We start from the raw sequence: 21,056 nt of genomic DNA on the forward strand, positions 1-21,056 counted from the left end.
GGGGGGGTTGGCTCTCTGACTGCTCCTGGAGTGTTCGGTGGCAGGTGGAAAGGGTAGGGGACTCAGATCTTGATCCTAGAATCACATGAGTTTGTTCACATTCCAAATCTGGAAATCATCAGGAAAGAAAAGAACAGAGTGTTCCATGCGCAACCCTGGCCGAGCATGGGGTTCCCGATGGGCTCCCCAGAGGAAGTGGTGTTTGGTGCTAGGAAGGTATTTCCCAGACTTTACGGTAAACACCCACCTTCCAGGACAGCCTGTCCCGTCCTCCATTCAGCTCCCTGCTGTAGCAACCTGTGTTCTACACGCCAGCCAGGAAACTTCCGGTAACCCTCTCCCCCACTCCTTGCAGTGACACAATCTGGGTATTCCCGGGATGATGGTTTGTGGCATTGCACAGTGGCCAAAGGCTGGCTGCGGGGCAGACAGGATGTGGCTCTCCAGAGAGGAATGTGGTGCCCCCCCCCCCTCCCCTCAGCAAGGCTGAGAAATAAAGTTCTGGCCACTTTCCCTTTCAAAGGCTTCCCGAGGTGCCGACCTTCTAATTGGATGCTGCTTCTGCAGGCCTGAAAGCAACCACCCAAGGGGGTGGCCAGGGTCCTCCCAGGCACACTGCCCTCTCCCCCACTGTTCCCTCCCCACCCCCTCATCCTAGCCTTGACCCTCCCACCACATTTCCTGGCACAGTCCCAGGATTGCCCCAGGACTGTCCTGTGCACACACAGGGTGGTTCCTTATTTGTTTATTTGTTTGTATGTTTGTTTGGGGGTCACACCTGGCACCAAAAAAAAAAAAGTCTCTCCACCTGTTCTGGGCTTAGTCCAGGCTCTGCACTCAGGGATCACTCCTAGTAGGCACAGGACCATATGGGGTGCTGGGCAATCAAACGCGGGTTGGCAAGAGCCCTACACACTGTACTGTCTCTCCAGCCCCTAGCTGTGGCTTCTTGATCCTTAGCCCCCAGCCCCAGCCCCCTCTAGGGGTGTCCGCGCATTGCAGGTGTGCCGGATCTGCTTTTGGACCCCGATGAAGAACCATGGACCCCGATTCTGCCAACCAGGTCGCACCACTTAACTCTGTGACTTGGAGCAAGCTCCTTGCCGGTCCGGGCGTCCCTTTCCCCATAAAAACAGCAATAATGGGGCGGTAGAGCTCGTGCCTCACGTTTGTACGGTCACTGGGCACCGGATGAATGAACAAAACAGAAAATGAACAAAAGATAAACGGGAAGACGAGCGCTCCCCGTCCCCACCACATTCCACAGCGTTGTATGCATCGCCTTAGGCCCCCAACCACCACCCTGGGGCTTAACAGGATGCGGCACCACGGGTAAGTCCTGACGTGTCCCGCGTGTCTTTTGAAAGCGTTTCCTCACTTCAACAGCTGTTTCCCGGCGCTGGCCAGCGGCCCCGAACCCTGCGCACACCCGGCTCTGGTCGGAGCACTGCGCACAACCAAGCACCAGGGACTGGGGCGCACGGCCCGGTGCCCTCCCTCCTCCCCTCCCGCCCCGGAGCCTGGCAGCTCGCCAGGTGCCCCGGGGCGCGGGGTCTAGGCTGGGGCGTGTGCGGGGGCGCCCGGCTGGGCGTGCCTTTGCGCCCGGCCCCGACGCTCCCGGCTATAAAGAAGCGCGCGCCTGGCGCTGGCCGCACTTCGCCTCTGCCCGACTGACTCGCTATGGACCGCGACTGCTCCTGCACCGCCACCGGTAAGGGGCTGCGGACCCCAAAGCTCTCTTGCCACCGCTTTCTCTCTCCCCCGTCGCTGCACTGCGGGGTGCCCCCACCCAAAGGGTCCGGGGAACCTGCCTCCAGCTAAATCCCAGGTCCCCACAGTGTCCGGAGCATCCCGGCGACCGTCCCGCGTCCGGAGGAGAGCGCTCACGCTTCTCTGCCTTTCTCCTTGCAGGTGGATCCTGCGCCTGCGCCAGCGCCTGCAAGTGCAAGGAGTGCAAATGCAGCTCGTGCAAAAAGAGTAAGTGAGGGTTAGCCCTTCCGATGCCCGCCGCCCCTTCTCCGCCCGCCGCGCCCACCCCACTCCGTGCCCAGCCCTGGGAATTTAGACCTGGCCATCTCTCCCTTCCCTCGGAGCTCTGTCTACTGTGACCCTGGCAGAGCCTGGGGGGGGGGGGGGGGTGAGGGGGAGGCGTCACTCATTCTCCCGAATCTCACCCTGCCCTCTCCTGCCCTTCCCCAGGCTGCTGCTCCTGCTGCCCCGCGGGCTGTGCCAAGTGTGCCCAGGGCTGTGTGTGCAAAGGCGCCGCCGACAAGTGCAGCTGCTGTGAGTGATCCCGAAGAGGCTGCTTCCAGGTGTAAATAGAGCAACTGGCATAAACCTGCTTCTCTTTCTTTTTTTTGCATTTTTTTAAAAAATAACCCTGATCTGCGGCTTCAACCCTTGGAATATGTAAAAGAAAAAAAATAAAAAGACCTCTTCATTTGATCTGGCTCTGTTGTGCTTCACATCCTGTAAAAATAACGCAGTTCCTGTCTGCAGGCGGCTGGGGGGGGGGAGGGGGGAGGCGGGGGATGGTGCTGGAAACGCAGCCTAGGTTCTGGGTACCAAGAGCATCCCTTCTCAAACTCATGACCTCGCGGCAGGTTAGCTTCCTCTCAGGGCTGAAACTGGTCAAAGAAAAATTCTTCTCAGTGAGGGTGCCAGGGGAGAAAGGTTTCCTTTCTCCTGGGAGGCAGCGGATAGCATAGAAACATGTCCGCCCAGAATTTTCATTCTTATAGATTCCCTGCCCAGCTTTGACTCTTCTCTAGATTTTAACTTTCAGATTACTAAAAGAGGCCAGACAGCGGGGAGGGCATTGGCCTTGCCCGCAACTGACCCAGGTTCAATCCCCAGCATCCCACATAGTCCCCGACCATCACCAGGTGTACTTCATGAGAGCCAGAGGAAACCCAGGTGTGCGCCCTCACCTCCCAAATTACTAAAGGGAGTAAAAATCAATTTGCTGCATGACCTGCTTGAAATTCTACTTTATAAAAGTAATCCAAGGGCCAGGGGGTGTTACTCAACTCTAACATGCTGCCTCGCGTGCAAGAGGCTCTGGGTTCAATTCTTACAACTGCAAAACAAAATTTTTTTTAAATTTAATTTTTATTTATTTATTCTTTTTTTATTAGTGAAAAACCATGAGGTACAGTTATAGGCTTACAAATTTTGTGCTTGGGTTTCAGTTATACAATGATCAAGTGCCCATCCCTCCACCAGTGCCCGTCATCCATCCCCATGGGTCCCAGCATCCCCCCCCCGTCCCATCCTGCCTCTGTGGCTAAATTTAATTTTTAAAAATAATCCCTGGACTGGGGTCGTACATAACTGGGGTTGGGGACTTTGCACACTGGCCCCTGGAGCCACACGGCTGCCAGAGCATCGCTTGTGTGTCACCCTGGAGGCCATGAACATCACAGGAACTGAGCAGAGCCTGTCACCAGGCTGGGCACTGAGTTGCCTGGCCCAATATCACCAGGGGTCTCACGGGCACTGAATAAAAAAGGCTCCAAATAACTGACCAATCCCGATCCAACACCCCCCCCCGCCCCGCCCCTCCCTCTCGCCCGCCACACACACTTCCCAACTCTTCCCCACCCACAATTCTCCCCATCTACTTGGTAGTGGTGCTTGGCTGTGCCCGCCAGGGGGCGCACTCCAGGATGCACTGTACCCTTTGGTTTTGTTTTCTTGTTTTCAAGGAGGCCGTGGGTTTCTTTGTTCACGCATACCTGTGGTGGTGCATTTGGAAATCTCTTGAGGCAACTGGGTTCACAAACTGCACAGCCGCCAGACACGAAGAGTAGAGCTGCCAGGATTGTGCTGGGCACCCGGGGTAGCACTGGGCGCTGGGGCAAACTCTCAGCCTCCTGCTTCCAAGACTGGCCCTGCAGACTTAGCCACCTGCCTCCCAGCACCCAGTAGCTGTTTCCATCCTGGTCATCTCAGACCTAACCATGGCAAATCATGTTAGTTAGTTCCGATGAAAATGACAGAACGAGAATGAATCCGTGGTTTCAATTATAATAATAATATAATATGCATGAGAAACCCATTATGAATGGTATGATAAACCCTAAAGAAATCAAATTTTAAAAATAAATAATCAGCCAATACATGGAGACCAAAAATGAAAACTTGAGACCTAAAAAGGTCTCGTGTGTGTTCATCCAGTCCCAGAGTCCCAGAATGTGGATCTGCTCACTGATTTCAGTGCCTGATGGGGGGGGGGGGGGGGCGCACCTAGGACCCAGCACCAGGCTTACCCTGGGTCTTTGAGCCAACACCCCTATGCCTGAGAGACTTGGCTCTGAATTTGGAAGTTCCTTCCAAGCGTGGCAGGAATTGGCCCTCTGTCAAAACGCAGCTTGGGGTTACTTGAAAAATGCAGAGTGAGTCTGGATTTGACAAGGTTGTCAGGCTGCCTCTTAGCAAGAGGGGATGGGAGAATTGATTCGCGAGGCACCACTCCACATCTCTCTGGGCGGGTGATGGTCAAAATCTGCTGTTTGGAGGGTGTGGTGGCAATTATGAGGCAGGAGTACGGCCAAAGGGCTTGTACGTAATGCCAACAGTTAGCTCCCCAGGGTATTGTTAAGGTGATTGCTATTTGATGTTCAATCAAAGGGAAGAGTAGTCACTTGGCTGACGAGCCAGAACAATGCTGGCATGCAGGTGCCCTGTGTAAGAGGGATTTCAGAATCTACTCAGTGCCAGGGGCATGGTTTTGGCATTAGACCGTGCTGGTCGGCAGCCTACTTGGCACCTCCCGACACTGTAACCTGGATAGGAGCCTCCTCCCACTGTCTTCATTTTCCCACTTAAAAAAAAAAAGACTGGATTTCTATATGAGACTCAATGAAATTGGGCCCTGGCTCCCAGCCTGGACTCCAAACACTGGCTACAATAGTCATTCTCTTCACAAGGCTTTTCTCCGAGACGGAGTGCCTTTGAATGCCAGCAAGCACCTGCAGAAAGGCTCAGTGGTTGGGGTCATTACTCCAGATCAGAAGTTAAAGATGGGAGAGAGGGCAGGGAGACAGTGGGAATTATAGTAGGAGTGCATAGTTTGCACGCAGGAGGCCTGGGCTCTGTCACTGCGCAGTGCCCCAAGCACCCCAAGGAGTGACTCCTGAGCACCACCAGGTGTGGCCCCAAGACAACAACAACAAAAAAATGGGAGACAAAATTTAAATCTAGTGCAAGGGGGAATGGTGATCATCTGCAACTGGTGGTCGCCCCCCCTCCCCATGGACACTCCCACTGAACAACATCTGGGAGAATACAGATCTGTCTTAGTCCAGGAACCAGTTCAGAACATAGTTCAGTACAGGAGCCAGGGAGATAGTCACCGTACAGGGGCTGAGTTGCATGTCGTTGTGATGTTTTGCCTTTCCAGAAAAAGGATCTGGGTCTGCTTTCCCTGACTGTAGAGTCTGTGTTGCTCTCATCAACCACATAAGTCTAAGGCCATCCCAAGGAGGCCCGGCTGGGAAATAAAGGCATGAATGAATGATGCCACAGCTGGCATCACTCTAGGCCATGCCACGCCGGCATGGCAGGTACTGTGGGACACTCAATCCTGCTCACTACAGGTCCAGGCTGGAAGCACCCTTTGAGATGGACCAGTTTTGTTTTTATTTGATGTCATGGAAAAGAGGCCCAAAAGGTCACAGGGCTGCTAGGGGGAGCAGACGGCCAACTCTGGGAATTCGAGGTACTGTCCTGTGCTTTTTTTTTTTTTGGCTATATTTTGGGTCACACCCGGCGATGCACAGTGGTCACTCCTGACTCTGCACTCAGGAATTGCTCCTGACGGTACTCAGGGGAATATGGGATGCTGGGAATCAAACCTGGGTTGGCCGTGTGCAAGGCAAATGCCCTACCTGCTGTGTCATCACTCCAGTGCCCTGCCCCATGTTTTGGGGGATGTCCTCACTGGGGAGAACATGCTGCAGTCAGGCCGAGAAAAGTTGCCAATCCCACCTGTGTAACTGAGCAGGGGAACATCACCCCTCTGGGTAAAAGGGGCAAAATAACAGGGTCTGGACAGTGAATTGAGTTAATACTTGTAAAGAATTTACAACAGTGCCTGGAAGGTAGGAGGGCCTATGATCCCAGCTCCTTTATTCATCTTCTGGATGCCTTGGGGCATGTTTCTTCACAAGCAGAAAATCAGTCTGAGTCTGGACTCCCCGTCTGAGTGTCCTGTGTGGTTCTCATCAACCATGTGAGCCCGTGACCAGGGAGTGGGGACACTCCTTTGCTCCTCTCACAAAACTGGGATATGAATCATGAGGAAATTACTTGGGCCTTATGACAGGTATCAAAGGACACCTGCTCTGCCGATCACCTGCATCATATCTTATTGAACGCTGAAATCAAGATGCTTCAATGTTTCTTAAACATAGAAAAAGTTTTGTTACTGCTGAAAATGAGAATCACCTTATGGCTAGATCTAAAAAAGAAAGTCTGAAAATTCCACCTGTGGATTTTTTTTGGGGGGGTGGTATTTTTTGTTTTATTTTTGTTTGAGGGTTCACATCTGGTGATGCTCAGGATTTAGTCCTGGTTCTGCACTCAAGGAATCACTCCTGGCAGTACTCAGGGAACCGTATGTGGTTCTTGGGTTTGAACCCAGTCGCCATGAGCAAGTGACGGTCTTAACCCGTATACTATTCCACACCACACCCCCACCTCCCAGTGTGGATTGTTTTTTGTCACTGCCCCAGTCTGTGCTGCCTGAGTGATCTGGTTAAGGCTTCAAGCAGCAGATCACTTCTGAGAAGACCGTAGGCCCCAAGGTAGCTGGAAAGTCCATGGTGGGTAGCTCCCCAGGTTCCCTGAAGAGAAGGCATTATGGATTAAAGAGAACCATCCAAAGGTCCTCAGCAAGCAGGACCGTCCCAGAGAACCAGTTCCAGATGCCCCTATGCCTGCCTGCTCAGCAAGGTGCGATTATTTCCATTTGGAGTGTGTGACGGGGTTTGGTAGGTGGGGCCTGAGCGATTCATGATCCATGCCAAGAGTTGAGTCCCCCAGCGATTTGGGGGAAACGCTGTCTGAAATTCAACCAAAAGGGAGGAAGAGTTCCATGGCCCAAGAGATGATTCACGCTGCGTTCAGGGTTCAGGGTAAGGGGTGGGCAACTGAGTTCACAGCCCACACCCCCGAGTCCCCATCCTGTGACCCGGGTCAGTTTTGCAACCTCTGTGACCTTAAATAAATATCTCATTTCTAAGAAAGGAGATCCCCGTCTCTATGTGGGACTCAACAAGAGTTCTGGACCCTAGCCTGAACTTCCAACAGCAACCACTCTGATCATTGCCACTCACCGAGTTTCTTGGAGACGATCCCAGGGCGCGTGACCCAGCTCCTGGGAAAAAAACCACAGAAGTGGAACACTGCCCCAGGGTAGAAGTCAGGACTGGGAGTAGAAATGTATCGGGGCCAGAGAGATAGAACAAGGGGCAGGGCACTTGCCTTGCATGCAGCTGATCCAGGTTCAATCCCCAGCATCCCATCTGGTTCCCAAAGCCTCATGAGGAGTTATCCCTGAGCACAGAGCATTGAGTAAACCCTGAGCACCACCAGGCATGTCCCAAAAGAATACCAAACCTCCCCCCCCTCCAAAAAAAAAAGATAAAGAAAATAAATGTATGGATCTGGTACTGGGGGGATTGTTGACTTACATGCACCCCCCCTAGACAAGATGCAGCATCACACTGAGATGGACCCCAAAACATTTCCCACTTGTGTCATTCATTTTTCCCAGCGAGACAGTGGCATGAGGGACTGAGTGATACATCATTCCCAGAAAGGTAAAGCAAGTAGCCCAAGGTCACACAGCTCAAAAATAAAAGCTTAAAGGAACCTCTACGGCAGCTGGTACCACTTCCTGCCTGCAGCTCTGGGGATCTGTATAGCAGCATCACAAGCCGCTCAGCGATGCCAGACACAGGTCAAAGTTAACAGTGTGCTAGGGTGGATGGACGGAATTGCGTTTGTCTGGGGGAGGGGGGTTGGACACAAACCTGGGGGCACTCAGGAGCTGACCGCCAGCTTGGGGCCCTCTGCAGCTGCCCTGTGCCAGGCTGGCAGTCTCTCATATGCCCATGGGAGTCACTCACGGGATCAGGGAGTCAAACTCCCACTGTGTCACTCCTGCTGGGGGTTGTCACTCCCTGTACCAGTCTCAATTACTGCCGAAGAGGAAAACAAAAGCACCTGGCTGGTGTGACTCTATGAATTAAAATTTGGAAAGAACTTACACCAATGCCTGGCACACCATGAGTAACTGTAACAACATGTATCATTGTTTAGTTTATTCACAACACAGGAGACACTGAGGATAAATGCCCAGGGCTGGTGTGTGTGGCTGTATGTCCTATGTCAGCCACATCCACATAGAACCATGGAAGAATCTATTAGTGAGCATTATTCTCTCTTTTCTGCAATAGGATATAAAGCCAGCAGTGAGACTTTATCTATTGGTCCTTTATCAGACCAATGGATAAAGGGCCTATGTCTTTCCAGTGGACACTTTTACCAGTACTTTACAGAGTGTTTTCCTTTAAATGATTCCTATGTTCTAGATGTTGACTGATCATGCAAAGCAAAATCTGCGGCTGGGGAATAGCTGAATGGATTAAGCATGTGCTTTGCATGAAGGGACCTCGCTTCTGTTCTCAGCACTGCACAGTTCCCAGAGCACTGTTAGCCTGTGTCTCGGTTTCCCAAAAGACCGCCAAGGAGCTGACTCTGATGCAAGTGCTAGAGGGTCTTTGTCGACTAGCTCGAGTCAGGACAAGCCAGAGCTATGACCCTTGTCTGGCTCACTGACAGAGCAGCATCCTTGGAACAAATGGCCCCGAGCCACAAAAGCAAGGTTTTTTTTTTTTTTTTTTTTTTTTTTAGCAGCATTACATAGCTGGAGGATTTCCATTATCACCGGTCTAGGGGACTTTCCATTACTTGGTAACCTCTGATTGGGGGGAGGGGGTGCTGAGGTTACATGGGTGGAGGCTGAGTTTACATGGTGGGCATGGTAGGTCTTTCCTGACCTGATGAGATGTTCTGGCTGGTGTCATGTCTGATTAGTTGTTCTGCTGACCTTGACACTTCACATTTTGGAAAAACTGCAACTCAAGTTTTGGGAACCAAAACTTAGGCCTAGTCAGGCCAAGTTCTTCACTGAGCCTGTCATGGGGCCGCCTTGGTCTCTCATTTTTTTTTCTTTTTGGGTCACACCCAGCTATGCTCAGGGGTTACTCCTGGCTCAGCCCTCAGTAATCGCTCCTGGTGATGCTAGGGAGACCATATGGAATGCTGGGAGTCAAACCCCAGTTGGCCACGTACAAGGCAAAGGCCCTACCGCTGTGCTATGTCCCCAGCACCCTGCCCCCACCTTGGCCTCTCTTTCAGCACCAGGGGGAGTAATCCCTGAGCCCCGCCAGGTATGACCCACAAACCAAAACCCAAGCAAAATCTGTATGTCTCACGTCTGGAAATGAAGTTCAACTTTCTCCCAGAAACAGACAGTCACCACAAAGTCAAGTAATTTCCTTGTGTGCCCCTGTTGTCGCTCTCTGTGTGTGAAGCAGAAGAGTGTTTTTGTCAGGAACATTCTGTCAGGGACATATTTCCCTCCAGAAATGACGGGATCCCTACCTGATTTCAGCACCCACTTAAGTCACTTCAAATCTTTATGCAGGATGTGGTTTGGCCGTTGGGAAAGGACTTCATAAACGCTGTTTCCCACTAGGGGGTAATTATGGTTCAAAGAGTGAAAGTGATTTTAAAAGTTTTGGCGCTGTATAATTACCCACTATATGGAAAGAGAACAATCGCTTTCCTGGTCTTGCCGCTTCATGCCAAGTCAGCCTCTACTAAGGTGCCTGCTAAGTGTGAGTAGAAAGTTTCCCCTGCTTGGAAGCATCCCTCCTCCAGAAGAAGGGAACGGCTTGTCAGTGGGAAACCCCGTAGGAAAATGTGTCCACACCTCACTTCATATAAACGAGGAGGGGCCAGGGTGAGTGTACAGCGGGGTAGGGTACTTGCCAGTGCGCACAGACCAGGGTTCAATTCCTGGCGTTCCATCTGGTTCCCCGAGCACTGCCAGGAGTGATCCCTGAGCACTGATCCAGGAGTAAATTCTGAGCATCGCCAAATGTGCCCCCCCCCACAAAATAAAAAAAAACAGAAAGAGAAAAAATATGATGGAGGAAAGGACTAGTTCAGCCGTGGGCAGAAGGAAAGCTACCATAAAGAGGATGGACACAGCCAAGGAAGCCCAGCCTAGGGCAACGACCTGAGGTCACGCTCCAAGCCGGATCCTTGCACTCGAGTCCTTCGCGGCCAAACTGGTCCCAGCCAGGGAGATGTTGCATGGAACCGGGTTGTCAAATGGGTGACCAACGGTCAAAGGGGCGGGGCTGAGTGAAGAAGGCACCGGGACACAGAGGCTGAGCACATGGAACACCTAGCCGGGAGGCTGCGACCGGGAAAATTGAGAAAGGCGGTAGGGACAGTGTAGCCAGCTGGCAACGGGGACGGGGACGGCCACGCTGGGCACTGAGCCGGCCCCAGCAAGGCCAGTGAGCACAGCCCCTCGGAGCAGATGGTGACGCCAGTGGATTCCCAGAATACCGCGGCCAGACAGAACCCGATACAGCACTCAGGCCCCGGGCACGCCCTGAACGCAGAGAACCACAGGCAACGGGTGACAGGTTCAGTGGCACAAAATTCCTGGTACCCCCAAAGCTTCCAAGAATTGCCCCAGACCCCACTCTGCGCGCCCGGGACCGCCCCTGCTCTCGGCCCTTCCTCTGACTCGACCCCGACTCTGAGCCCCGCCCGGCCACTGCGCCCGTTCCAGTCCCCCTGGTGCGGCCCCGAGGGTGCACTCCGCTCAGCCCAGTGAGGGCAGCTCGCCGGGTGCACTCTGCTCTGGGCTGTGCGCTCGGCTCCAGCAGCGCGCTTGGTTCCGCCCAGTGCGCCCGGCCCCGCCTGCTGCGCTCTGCTCCAACTCTGCGCTCGGCTCCGCCCAGTGCGCCCGGCCTGCCTGCTGCGCTCGGCCCAGCACTCCCGACGTGACGCAGGTGGTGGCGCTGGTTCCCGGCACCCGTTACGCAGCACAGCTCTGCGCCCGCTCCTATCCGCTGCTCTCCGCCCCGCACAGACCAGGGTGTCCCGGACAGCGGGCCGCGCACGCGGACAGGGGCGGGGCTTTGCGCACGACCCGCCTCTTGCCTATAAAAGAGTCTTGGCCCGGCTAGCTCCAAAGCTCCCGAGACAGCTGCTGCTCATCTTCATCCGTCGGCCCGCAGTCCGCACCTCTCTGCCACATGGATCCCAACTGCTCCGGCTGCGCTAGTAAGCGACCCCCTCTCTGGCTCCGGGATGCCCCTTCCCCAAACGCACCGTGAGTCTGGCTCGGGCAGACTCTGAGCTGGCGCTCCAGCGACTCGCAGAGCCTCTTCTTCCCGGGTGCCCTCCGTCCCACGAGGGCGGTGAGACTGCAGGTGGGGTGTGTGGGTCGTGGGGGCAAAAGGGGTGTCCCTCAACCTGTTCCCGCTCCTGTTTCAGGCGGCGCCTGCACCTGCGCGGACTCCTGCAAGTGCAAAGACTGCAAATGCGGCTCCTGCAAGAAGAGTGAGTTTGGTTCCCGGAGTGGGGGCGCCAGGCGGGGTGCAGGGGGGTCCCCGGTGGGCGCGTGCGTGGCTCTGTGGGAAGGGGTGTCCGGTGGGGTCCGCGCTGACGTCCCTCTGTCCTCTCGTCCCCAGGCTGCTGCTCCTGCTGCCCCGCGGGCTGTGCCAAGTGTGCCCAGGGCTGTGTGTGCAAAGGGGCGTCGTCGGACAAGTGCAGCTGCTGCGCCTGAGATGGGGGGGCGGGAAGGGCCCCCTGATGTAAATAGAACATTCCTCTGTGCCCCCCTGTCCTCAGCTGCCCTCTTTTTACTATGAACTATGTGAATGACAATAAAAATCTTTGGACGGATTGTGGTTCAGGGTCTCGTCTGTGCCTGGGGATAAGAGCCATGAGCCCTGAGTGGGTGAGGAGTGCTCTGGAAGGGCTGAGGGTGGCTCCTGGGCATCAGTGGTTGTGACCCCGCCACAATAAATAGTGAAAAGCAAACGCCTGTCCCCAGAAGCAGCCCGCGCTGGTCAGCAGTGTCCCGGGATAGGGACTGTGCAACCCCTGCTGGGCAATGGATGAAGTGTCCACACAGCCTCAGCCCCGAGAGTCTTAGGCCACACATCTACCACGTGGGCAAGACACACAACTTTTCCGACTCAGAGAATGCTCTTAGGACAAAACACACTTTGGGGATTGACTGGGGCAGCCATAGCGGTGCTCAGGGTTCACCTTAGCCACCCAATAGTTCCCAGCACCGCCACCTGTGCCGGGTCCCACTTGGAGCGCTCGGCTCCGCTCTGTGTGCCCGGCTCCGCCTCCTGCGCTTAGGGAGGTTCCGGACAGCGCTTGCGGGTTCAGTGTCGGGGATGGAACTCGGTTCGGCCGTGGAAAGGCAGTTTCTAGCCTCTCCTCTTACTGTTCTAGCTCCCCCGCCCATGAAACAAACCTTTGTACTGTGATCGTCCCGGTCACATTTTTCTTAAAACTTAAAAATTCTTCTCTTACCCTTGCTAAATTATATATTTTTAGTATTTATATCATGTAAATGTAAATCTATTAGCATAGGGTTGTTCATACGATTAAGTTCAAATGTATCTGTAAAAAAGAGTTTTTTAAAAAGGTCAACGTGTAACTGATTTTCAATTTTATGGAATTTCAGGAGTTTATGTTGATTCCTCCATAGGTGTGTAGCTGCCACCAACTCCACAGTCATAGATCAATTTCTGTCACGTGTTGGGTGTAAGAACAGTAAGGGAATGACAGGTGGCCAAAGGCATGGAACCGAGAACTCATCTACAGAACTAAGCCAACCGGGAAATGGGGGGAAGGCAGGCCCCTGGGACTTGGTGGGGGGTGGGGAGTGGAGCTTGGTGGGGGTGGCGTGGGAACTACTTGTGCCGGTGCCCGTCATCAGCAGGATTGTAAATCTCCGTTCATTAAAACTGCAAAGGTTGTCGAGGTAGAAGGTAATGAGTTTTGTTTATTTATGTTTTTATTGAATTTGAAAAGTTTTCTAAATAAAGTGACCTAACGGAAGGAGAAAAGGGAGTGAGGCAGAAGAACCTTCTACAAGTTCAGCCTTTGGCACTCAGCCCCGCCCAATGCGCACGATCTGGCCGGGTATCGCCTATTGAATCCGGCACCGCCCGACACTCCTCTCTGCGCTCGGCCCCATTCGGTGCGCTCGGCTCCGCCGGTGCGGCTGGTACCGGTCTTCTGCGCTCGGCTCCGCCTAGTGCGCCCGGCCCCGCCTGCTGCGCTCCGCTCCGACTAGTGCGCTCGGCTCCGCCCAGTGCGCCCGGCCCGCCTGCTGCACTCGGCCCAGCACTCCCGACGTGACGCAGGTGGTGGCGCAGGCTCCGGGCACCCGGCACGCAGCACAGCTCTGCGCCCGCTCCCACCCGGTGCTCTCCGCCCCACACAGACCCGAGTGTCCCGGACGCGCGCGCGGACAGGGGCGGGGCTTTGCGCACGGCCCGCCTCCTGCCTAGAAAAGAGCCCGGGCCCCGCTCGCTCCAAAGTTCCCGAGACAGCTGCTGCTCATCTTCATCCGTCTGCCCGCAGTCCGCACCTCTCTGCCACATGGACCCCAACTGCTCCGGCTGCGCTGGTAAGCGACCCCCTCTCTGGCCCCGGGATGCCCCTTCCCCAAGCGCACCTGAGAACCTGGCTCGGGCGGACCCCGAGCTGGCTCTCCAGCGACTCGCAGAGCCTCTCCTTCCCGGGTGCCCCCGTCCCACGAGGGCGGTGAAGCTGCAGATGGGGTGTGCGGGTCGGGTCGCGGGGACAGAAGCGGTGGCCCTCAGCCCGTTCCCTCTCTCTTCCAGGCGGCGCCTGCACCTGCGCGGACTCCTGCAAGTGCAAAGACTGCAAATGCGGCTCCTGCAAGAAGAGTGAGTTCGGTTCCCGGAGTGGGGGCGCCGGGCGGAGTGCAGGGGGGTCCCCTGTGGGCGCGTGCGTGGCTCTGTGGGAAGGGGTGTCCGATGGGGTCCGCGCTGACGTCCCTCTGTCCTCTCGTCCCCAGGCTGCTGCTCCTGCTGCCCCGCGGGCTGTGCCAAGTGTGCCCAGGGCTGTGTGTGCAAAGGGGCGTCGTCGGACAAGTGCAGCTGCTGCGCCTGAGATGGGGGCCAGGAAGGGCCCCCTGATGTAAATAGAACACTCCTGAGTGTCCCCCCCCCCTCCTCAGCTGCCCTCTTTTTACTATGAACTATGTGAATGACAATAAAAGTCTTTGAATGGATTGTGGTTCAGGGTCTGGTCTGTGCTGGGAATAAGGGAGCTTGTGCCCGCCGGGTGGGTGAGGGGTGCTCTGGAAAGGCAGATCTGGGGCCTGAATACATGTTGGTTCCTAGCAAAGGGGCCTCAGGGACACAGTGACCTCAGGTTGTCAATTAAACTGATAGTACCAGGAGCTCTACATGCCGTGGGATCAGGGTCCCTCTATTACCTGGTTACTGCCTATAGCCGTGAACAGACTCAAATTCTCCTCTCTGGTTGCCTACCAGTTTGGATCCCGGGAGATGTTGGTCCCACAGTTGTAGTGGGAATGGAGTCTATGTCCTGTGTGCTCACTCTACACAGCCCTGGTCTCTAAAATGTCACAAAATAACCTGATTTTCATAACTCACACGTGTGAGATTTGGTGAAGCCAGAATGATGAAAATAGTACCAGGAGCAATAATATAAGATTCGTGTGGTCGGTGAGATGGTACAGAAGATCCAGTCTTGCCGTGCCCATTTTTGACCAAGGTTTGATCCTCCGCTCCCAATATGCTCCCCTGAGCTAGCCCGGAGTGATGTCTGGATGCAGAGTCAGGGGCAAGCCATGTGCATAGCAGGGTGGGGGGGGAAATAAGGCTACATCAAAAAATCATGTTTTAATGCAATAGACAGTATCAAAGCAAAGGGAAAGTTGCATAAGAAAAATATATTAGCTTTTGGGGCTGGAGCAATAGCACAGCAGGTAGGGCGTTTGCCTTGCACGTGGCCGACCCGGGTTCGATTCCCAGCATCCCATATGGTCCCCTGAGCACTGTGAGGGATAATTCCTGAGTGCAGAACCAGGAATAACCCCTGTGCAATCGCCGAGTGTGACCCAAAAAACCAAATATATATATATATATGATTCTTATATTGACTCAGAAAGATAATTCAATAGCCAGGTTATGGGCTCTAGAAGCTGGAGACTCGTGTGAGCACGGCCCCATGCAACCTGCTGAGTAATGCTGGGGAAATGATCCCAGAGCACAGAGCTTGGATAGTCCCTCAGAACTGCCAGCAAGAGCCTCAAAACAAAAAGTTTCTTAATTATTAAAATCAGTAGTCACTGGATTCAGATCCTAAGCATGTGGATCCTGAAGAATGTCGGTGTATATTGGAATGAATTTTCACTCCACCACACCCCTCACACACAAGTATGATTTCTAGAAACCAAGACTTTTATTTTATGACAGTATTTATTTCCTTCCATATATAAACACTAGTCACTGTCACTGCCACTGTCCTCCCATTGATCGTCGATTTGCTCGAGCGGGCCCAGTAACGTCTCCATTGGAGACTTTGTTGGTACTGTGTCTGGCATATCCAATACTCTCGGTAGCTTGCCGGGCTCTCCGAAAGGGGCGGAGGAATCGAACTCGGGTCGGCCATGTTGGCTGCGTGCAAGGCAAACGCCCTATCGCTGTGCTATCACTTCAGCCCAAAAACACAAGTACTATCCATAAACATACATTCAGACTAAGAGGGGAGGAGGGAGAAAGAGAAGGAAATGGAGTGAGGGAAGGAGGAAAATAAAATGTGAGGGAGGCAAAAAATAAGAGAACAAGGAGCTTAACTTACTATTGAGAAGCTTATGAGACCTGTCCTAACAGATTTTGAGCCCCACTCCCCAACACACATACACACACACACACACACACACACACACACACACACACACACTCACCTTTACTCCACATATAGCATTGTGCAGAGGCAGACACATAGGGTCTGGGTCAGGCTGAACCATACCCCCTAACTGCTGAGTCACTGTGGGCAGCAGGCACAGTAACTCCACATTACTTCCACAACCTAATTGCTGTGCAAAGTGAAACCAGCCCGTGACCTCCTGACCCCCATCTCCAGGATGTCAATTCTAGAAAGATCAAAAAAATAAATGAGAGTACCGTAGATTCTGTGCATGTTTCTGAGTCAGCAGACACTACTGGGCCGTTTTCATGCTGTCCAACTCCCCTGCTTCAGATGCTACCACCCCTCGGTTCTACACACTAATAGAATATCCACATCAGAACCCACCTTGAGAGCATTTTGTGCAGAGCAATCTAACTGCAGTTCCCAGGTTCTGGGAGTCGCTGGGCTCTCAACCTCGGTTTAGCTCTATCAGGAAACCAAAAAGCAAATGGATTCTTTATCAGTGAACATTACAATCAGCACCTTTGTTCATCAAGGCTGTGCCAGCAGATCGGAAACATCGCAGAACAGAGATCCGGGTCATGAACCACACAACTAGAGTTGCACTGTCCTGGCATCCCCATGGGACCTGTGTGGGCTTGCTCAGTGCCTCTGAGGGACACTCTGCTCCGGAGACCTCTCTGTAAGACTCAGTCTTGACCCTCTGGAAGTTCCTATCTCGGCCAGGCTGAAGGCTGGTCTCTTCCTTCTATCCCAACTCCCAGAAATGGAGAGGTGAGGGATGACTTGAGTGAGGGATATCCTGTCACATCCAAAAGACAGTAGCTGTGAAATGCTCATGCATAGGCAGCGTGATGTGTTCCCAGGGAAGGGGAGGACGAGCAGGACATTGGAGGAGACCTGGCATTTGACATGATGAACCGAGTCTGTGATGCGATTGCCATCAACTGTGCTGGCATTTAAGGCTACTAACTGGGATATTTATTTAATTCGCACTCAACTGAAGTAAGAGACATGGATAGCTAAACGAGCTCCACAGGCACAAACCCTTCTCTCCAGCTGGAGGCCCAGGCTGGATTCCAGACACTTAGGCCCCCAACAGCTTTGGTAGCAACCCCTAAGAGCACAGCTGAGGGTGCTCTTGAGTGTCACTGGTTTTGTCCCCCTGTTTCCTGATAAACGATGAAGAACAAGCCCTTCTTCCCAGAGGAGGCCGATATTCATCAGTACTGTCCTGTGATTGGAAATATCCGATGTGGCTGGACGACATGGATTCAGTGTCAGCCAGCCCCAGCGCCTAGGGTACTTAGTCACACACCTCAATGTGGGAAGACACATAAGCTCTCTAGCTCAGAGGATGTGCTAAAAGATGAAACAAACCTTTTTTTGTTTTGTTTCTGTACCACAGCTGGCAGTGCTCAGAGCTCCTGGCAAAGTGAAACCAGCCCTAATGGGATGTGGGGGATTGAACCTGGGTCAGTCACATGCAAGGCAAGCACCTTAGCCACTGGACTATTTCTCTAGCCCCTAAAATAATCTTTTATCCTGATACTTATTTACATTTTCCTTGAAATGTTTTCAATTCTCTATTCTGTCACTGTCACTGTCCTCCTGTTGTTCATCGATTTGCTCGAGCAGGTACCAGTAACGTCTCACAACAAATTGTGAGACTTATTGATACTGTTTTTGGCATATTTGCTTTGTCATGGGTAGCTTGCCAGGCTTTGCCATGCGGGCAAGATACTCTCAGTAGCTTGCCGGGCTCTCCGAGAGGGGCGTAGAAATCAAACTCGGGTCGGCCATGTTAGCTGCGTGCAAGGCAAACGCCCTACCGCCGTGCTATCGCTCCAGCCCTTGCTAAATTATATATCTGTAGTATTTGTGTCATGTAAATTGTAAATATATCAGTATAGGATTATTCATATTATTTGTTTCTTGTGTACATATATTTCGGAAAAACTGTCAATTTTTCGCTGATTTACAATTTTATGGAATTTCAGGAGTTTATATTGATTCATCTCTATGTGTGTAGCTGCCACCACCTCCACAATCAAAAAAGTCTTTATCTCATATGGAAGGTACAGGAAGTACAGCAAGGAAATGACAGAAGGCAAGGTCAGTGATAGTACAGGGGGTAGAGCACTTGCCTTACATGTCCAGACAAGGCCCTCAGCATCTGATATCCTGTGTGGTCCCCTGAGCTTGCCAGAAATGATTTCTGAGCATCTAGTTAGGAGTAGGCCCTGAGCCTTGCCAGATACGACACCCCTCCCAACCCACCCCTACCCCTGCTCCATCTAAAACGGTCAAAGCATCAGAACCGGAAAGTTCATCTCCAGAACTGAGACAACCTGAAGATGAAGGAATGGGAGGGGCCCTTGGAATCTGGTAGGGGAAGCTGACACTGTTGGGGTGTGTGTGGTGGCGGGGAACCACGCAAATTGCTGTTCATAAAAACTGGGAATGTATAAAAAAATAACCAGTTGTCAGAAAATTATAGATTTCATTAAACCTTAAAAGAGTTTTCTAAAAAAAGCAAATCCTGCGGGGGTGGCGTGGGGGGCGGCGCATGAGGGCAATGGAGACGTGTCTTTTTTTTTTTTTTTCTTAACACTGACATTTACTGAAAAAATTCTTTGATCCCAAAACTTCGTGGAAAAGGCTCTGAAAGTTTGAAAACTGCTCCGGTGGGATCTGCTGACTCAGATCGGAGGGAGAGATGAGGTCTGGGAACAGGTTCCCCCCAAATCCCCCCCCCCGCCCCCCCCCCCCCCCCCCCCCCCACGACACGCTGTCTCACCTGGGCACACACAGGAAGCCATCCCAGAACATGCTGTGTGTCCAGAGAGTTAGCGCAGGGGTTGGGGAGAGTCTAGAGAGGTACGAAGGAGCAGCTGCGCTCAGAACTGGGCGCCAAACGGTGTGTACACATCAGCCCTGCAGTGTGCGCTGGGCCCCGCCTCTAAGCATTCAGCACCGGGCTGTGCACCCAGTCTGTGCGGAAAGCGGGTCCCGCTTAGCGCATCAGACCCTCGCGCTGTTCAGGGGTCCGCCCTCTGCGCTCGAACCCTCACAGCGCGCCAGGCCCCGCCTGGTATGTCCGGCTGTCCCTTGTGCGCTCAGCACCTCGCTCCCGACGTGACGCAGGTGGTGGCGCTGGCTCCGGGCACGCAGCAGAGCTCTGCGCCCGCTCCCACCCGGTGCTCTCCGCCCGGCGCCGACCGGGTTGTCCCGGACAGCGGGACGCGCGGGCGGGCAGGGGCGGGGCTTTGCGCACGGCCCGCCTCCTGCCTAGAAAAGAGCCCGGGCCGGGCTCGCTCCAAAGCTCCACAGACAGCTGCTGCTCGTCTTCATCCGTCTGCCCGCAGTCCGCACCTCTCTGCCACATGGACCCCAACTGCTCTGGCTGCGCTGGTAAGCTACCCCTTCTCTGGCTCCCGGATGCCCCTTCCCCAAGCGCACCTGGAACCTGGCTCGGGCGGACCCTGAGCTGGCTCTCCAGCGACGCGCAGAGCCTCTCCTTCCCGGGTGCCCCCCGTCCCACGAGGGCGGTGAGGCTGCAGATGGGGTGTGCGGGTCGGGTCGCGGGGACAGAAGGGGTGACCCTCAGCCGGTTCCCTCTCTCTTCCAGGCGGCGCCTGCACCTGCGCGGACTCCTGCAAGTGCAAAGACTGCAAATGCGGCTCCTGCAAGAAGAGTGAGTTTGGTTCCCAGAGAGGGGGCACGGGGCAGGGTGCGGGAAGGGGGAGGGGGTTCTCGGTGGCGCATGCGTGGCTCTGTGGGAAGGAGTGTCCGGTGGGGTCCGCGCAGACGTTCCTCTGTCCTCTCGTCCCCAGGCTGCTGCTCCTGCTGCCCCGCGGGCTGTGCCAAGTGTGCCCAGGGCTGTGTGTGCAAAGGGGCGTCGTCGGACAAGTGCAACTGCTGCGCCTGAGATGGGGGCCGGGAAGGGTCCCCAATGTAATAGAACACTCCTGTGTGCCGCCCCCCCAGTTTCCCTCTTTTTACTATGAACTATGTGAATGACAATAAAAGTCTTTGAATGGATTGTGGTTCAGGGTCTGGTCTGTGCCAGGACTAGGAGCAATGCCCTCAGGGTGGGTGAGGAGTGCTCTGGAAGGGCAAATTTGGGGTCTGAATACATGTTGGCTCTTAGCAAAGGGACCTCGGGGACACAGTGAGCTCTGAGCTCAGATGATCAATTAAATTGAAACTATCTTCAGGATGGGCTGGAGCGATAGCACAGCGGGTAGGGCATTTGCCTTGCAAGTGGCCAACATGGCTGACCCAAGTTCGATTCTGCCGCCCCTCTCAGAGAGCCCGGCAAGCTACCAAGAGTATCTCGCCCGAACAGCAAATGTATTTGATATGCCAAACACAGTAACAATTGTCACAATGAAGACGTTACTGGGCCCGCTCGAGCAAATCGATGAACAATGGGAGGACAGTGACAGTGATCTTTGGGATGTCCTTGGGCCAATAAGGATCTTGAGGGATGTTGGTCCTCATACTTGTTAGTGGGGATGAAGTCTGGGTCTACATGTTCACTCCTACGCAGATTTGTCTCTAAAATGTTGGAGAATGACCTGATTTTCTTTCTTTCTTTCCTTTTTTTTGGGGGGGGGGTCACACCCGGCCATGCACAGGAATTACTCCTGGTTCATGCACTCAGGAATTACTCCTGGCGGTGCTCGGGGGACCATATGGAATGCTGGGAATCGAACCTAGGTCCTCTGCGTGCAAGGCAAACGCCCTACCCGCTGTGCTATTGCTCCAGCCCCATCTTTCTTTTTTTTTTTTTTTAATATAGGAGTACTGCTATTTACTCAGCCACTGATTAGCTGATTGAATTGGGCATGAACTCCACCTTACTTTTTTTTCATTTTTTTATAATTTTATGTATTGAATCACCTTGAGAGCGGTTACAAAGCTTTCGGGTTTAAGTCTCGGTCATACAATGAAACACCCGTACCTTCACCAGTGCCCATTCTCCACCACCAAAAACC

At 53.7% G+C, this 21,056-nt stretch overlaps 4 protein-coding genes across 4 annotated transcripts; all 4 read left to right on the top strand.

Annotated features, from left to right (window-relative positions):
• The first annotated feature begins 1,645 nt into the window (after positions 1–1,645).
• On the top strand, positions 1,646–2,445 carry LOC130044055 (metallothionein-1L). Its single transcript, XM_056136632.1, has 3 exons — positions 1,646–1,711; positions 1,912–1,977; positions 2,200–2,445. The coding sequence occupies exons 1-3, from the start codon at positions 1,681–1,683 to the stop codon at positions 2,289–2,291; spliced, it is 189 nt and encodes a 62-aa protein (XP_055992607.1). The 5' UTR covers positions 1,646–1,680; the 3' UTR covers positions 2,292–2,445.
• Positions 2,446–11,254: 8,809 nt separating this feature from the next.
• Positions 11,255–12,003, top strand: LOC130044044 (metallothionein-2A-like). The gene is made up of 3 exons (XM_056136621.1): positions 11,255–11,379; positions 11,593–11,658; positions 11,790–12,003. Exons 1-3 carry the CDS (start codon positions 11,352–11,354, stop codon positions 11,882–11,884), a joined length of 189 nt encoding a protein of 62 aa, XP_055992596.1. The 5' UTR covers positions 11,255–11,351; the 3' UTR covers positions 11,885–12,003.
• A 1,591-nt stretch (positions 12,004–13,594) lies between these two features.
• LOC130044056 (metallothionein-2A-like) lies at positions 13,595–14,383 on the top strand. Its single transcript, XM_056136633.1, has 3 exons — positions 13,595–13,753; positions 13,971–14,036; positions 14,168–14,383. Exons 1-3 carry the CDS (start codon positions 13,726–13,728, stop codon positions 14,260–14,262), a joined length of 189 nt encoding a protein of 62 aa, XP_055992608.1. The 5' UTR covers positions 13,595–13,725; the 3' UTR covers positions 14,263–14,383.
• Positions 14,384–19,244: 4,861 nt separating this feature from the next.
• LOC130043851 (metallothionein-2A-like) lies at positions 19,245–20,097 on the top strand. Its single transcript, XM_056136330.1, has 3 exons — positions 19,245–19,467; positions 19,685–19,750; positions 19,890–20,097. Exons 1-3 carry the CDS (start codon positions 19,440–19,442, stop codon positions 19,982–19,984), a joined length of 189 nt encoding a protein of 62 aa, XP_055992305.1. The 5' UTR covers positions 19,245–19,439; the 3' UTR covers positions 19,985–20,097.
• Positions 20,098–21,056: the final 959 nt, after the last annotated feature.

Source organism: Sorex fumeus, unplaced genomic scaffold (genome assembly GCF_029834395.1).
Source record: "Sorex fumeus unplaced genomic scaffold, SorFum_2.1 ptg000122l, whole genome shotgun sequence".
Classification (NCBI taxonomy): Eukaryota; Metazoa; Chordata; class Mammalia; order Eulipotyphla; family Soricidae; genus Sorex; species Sorex fumeus.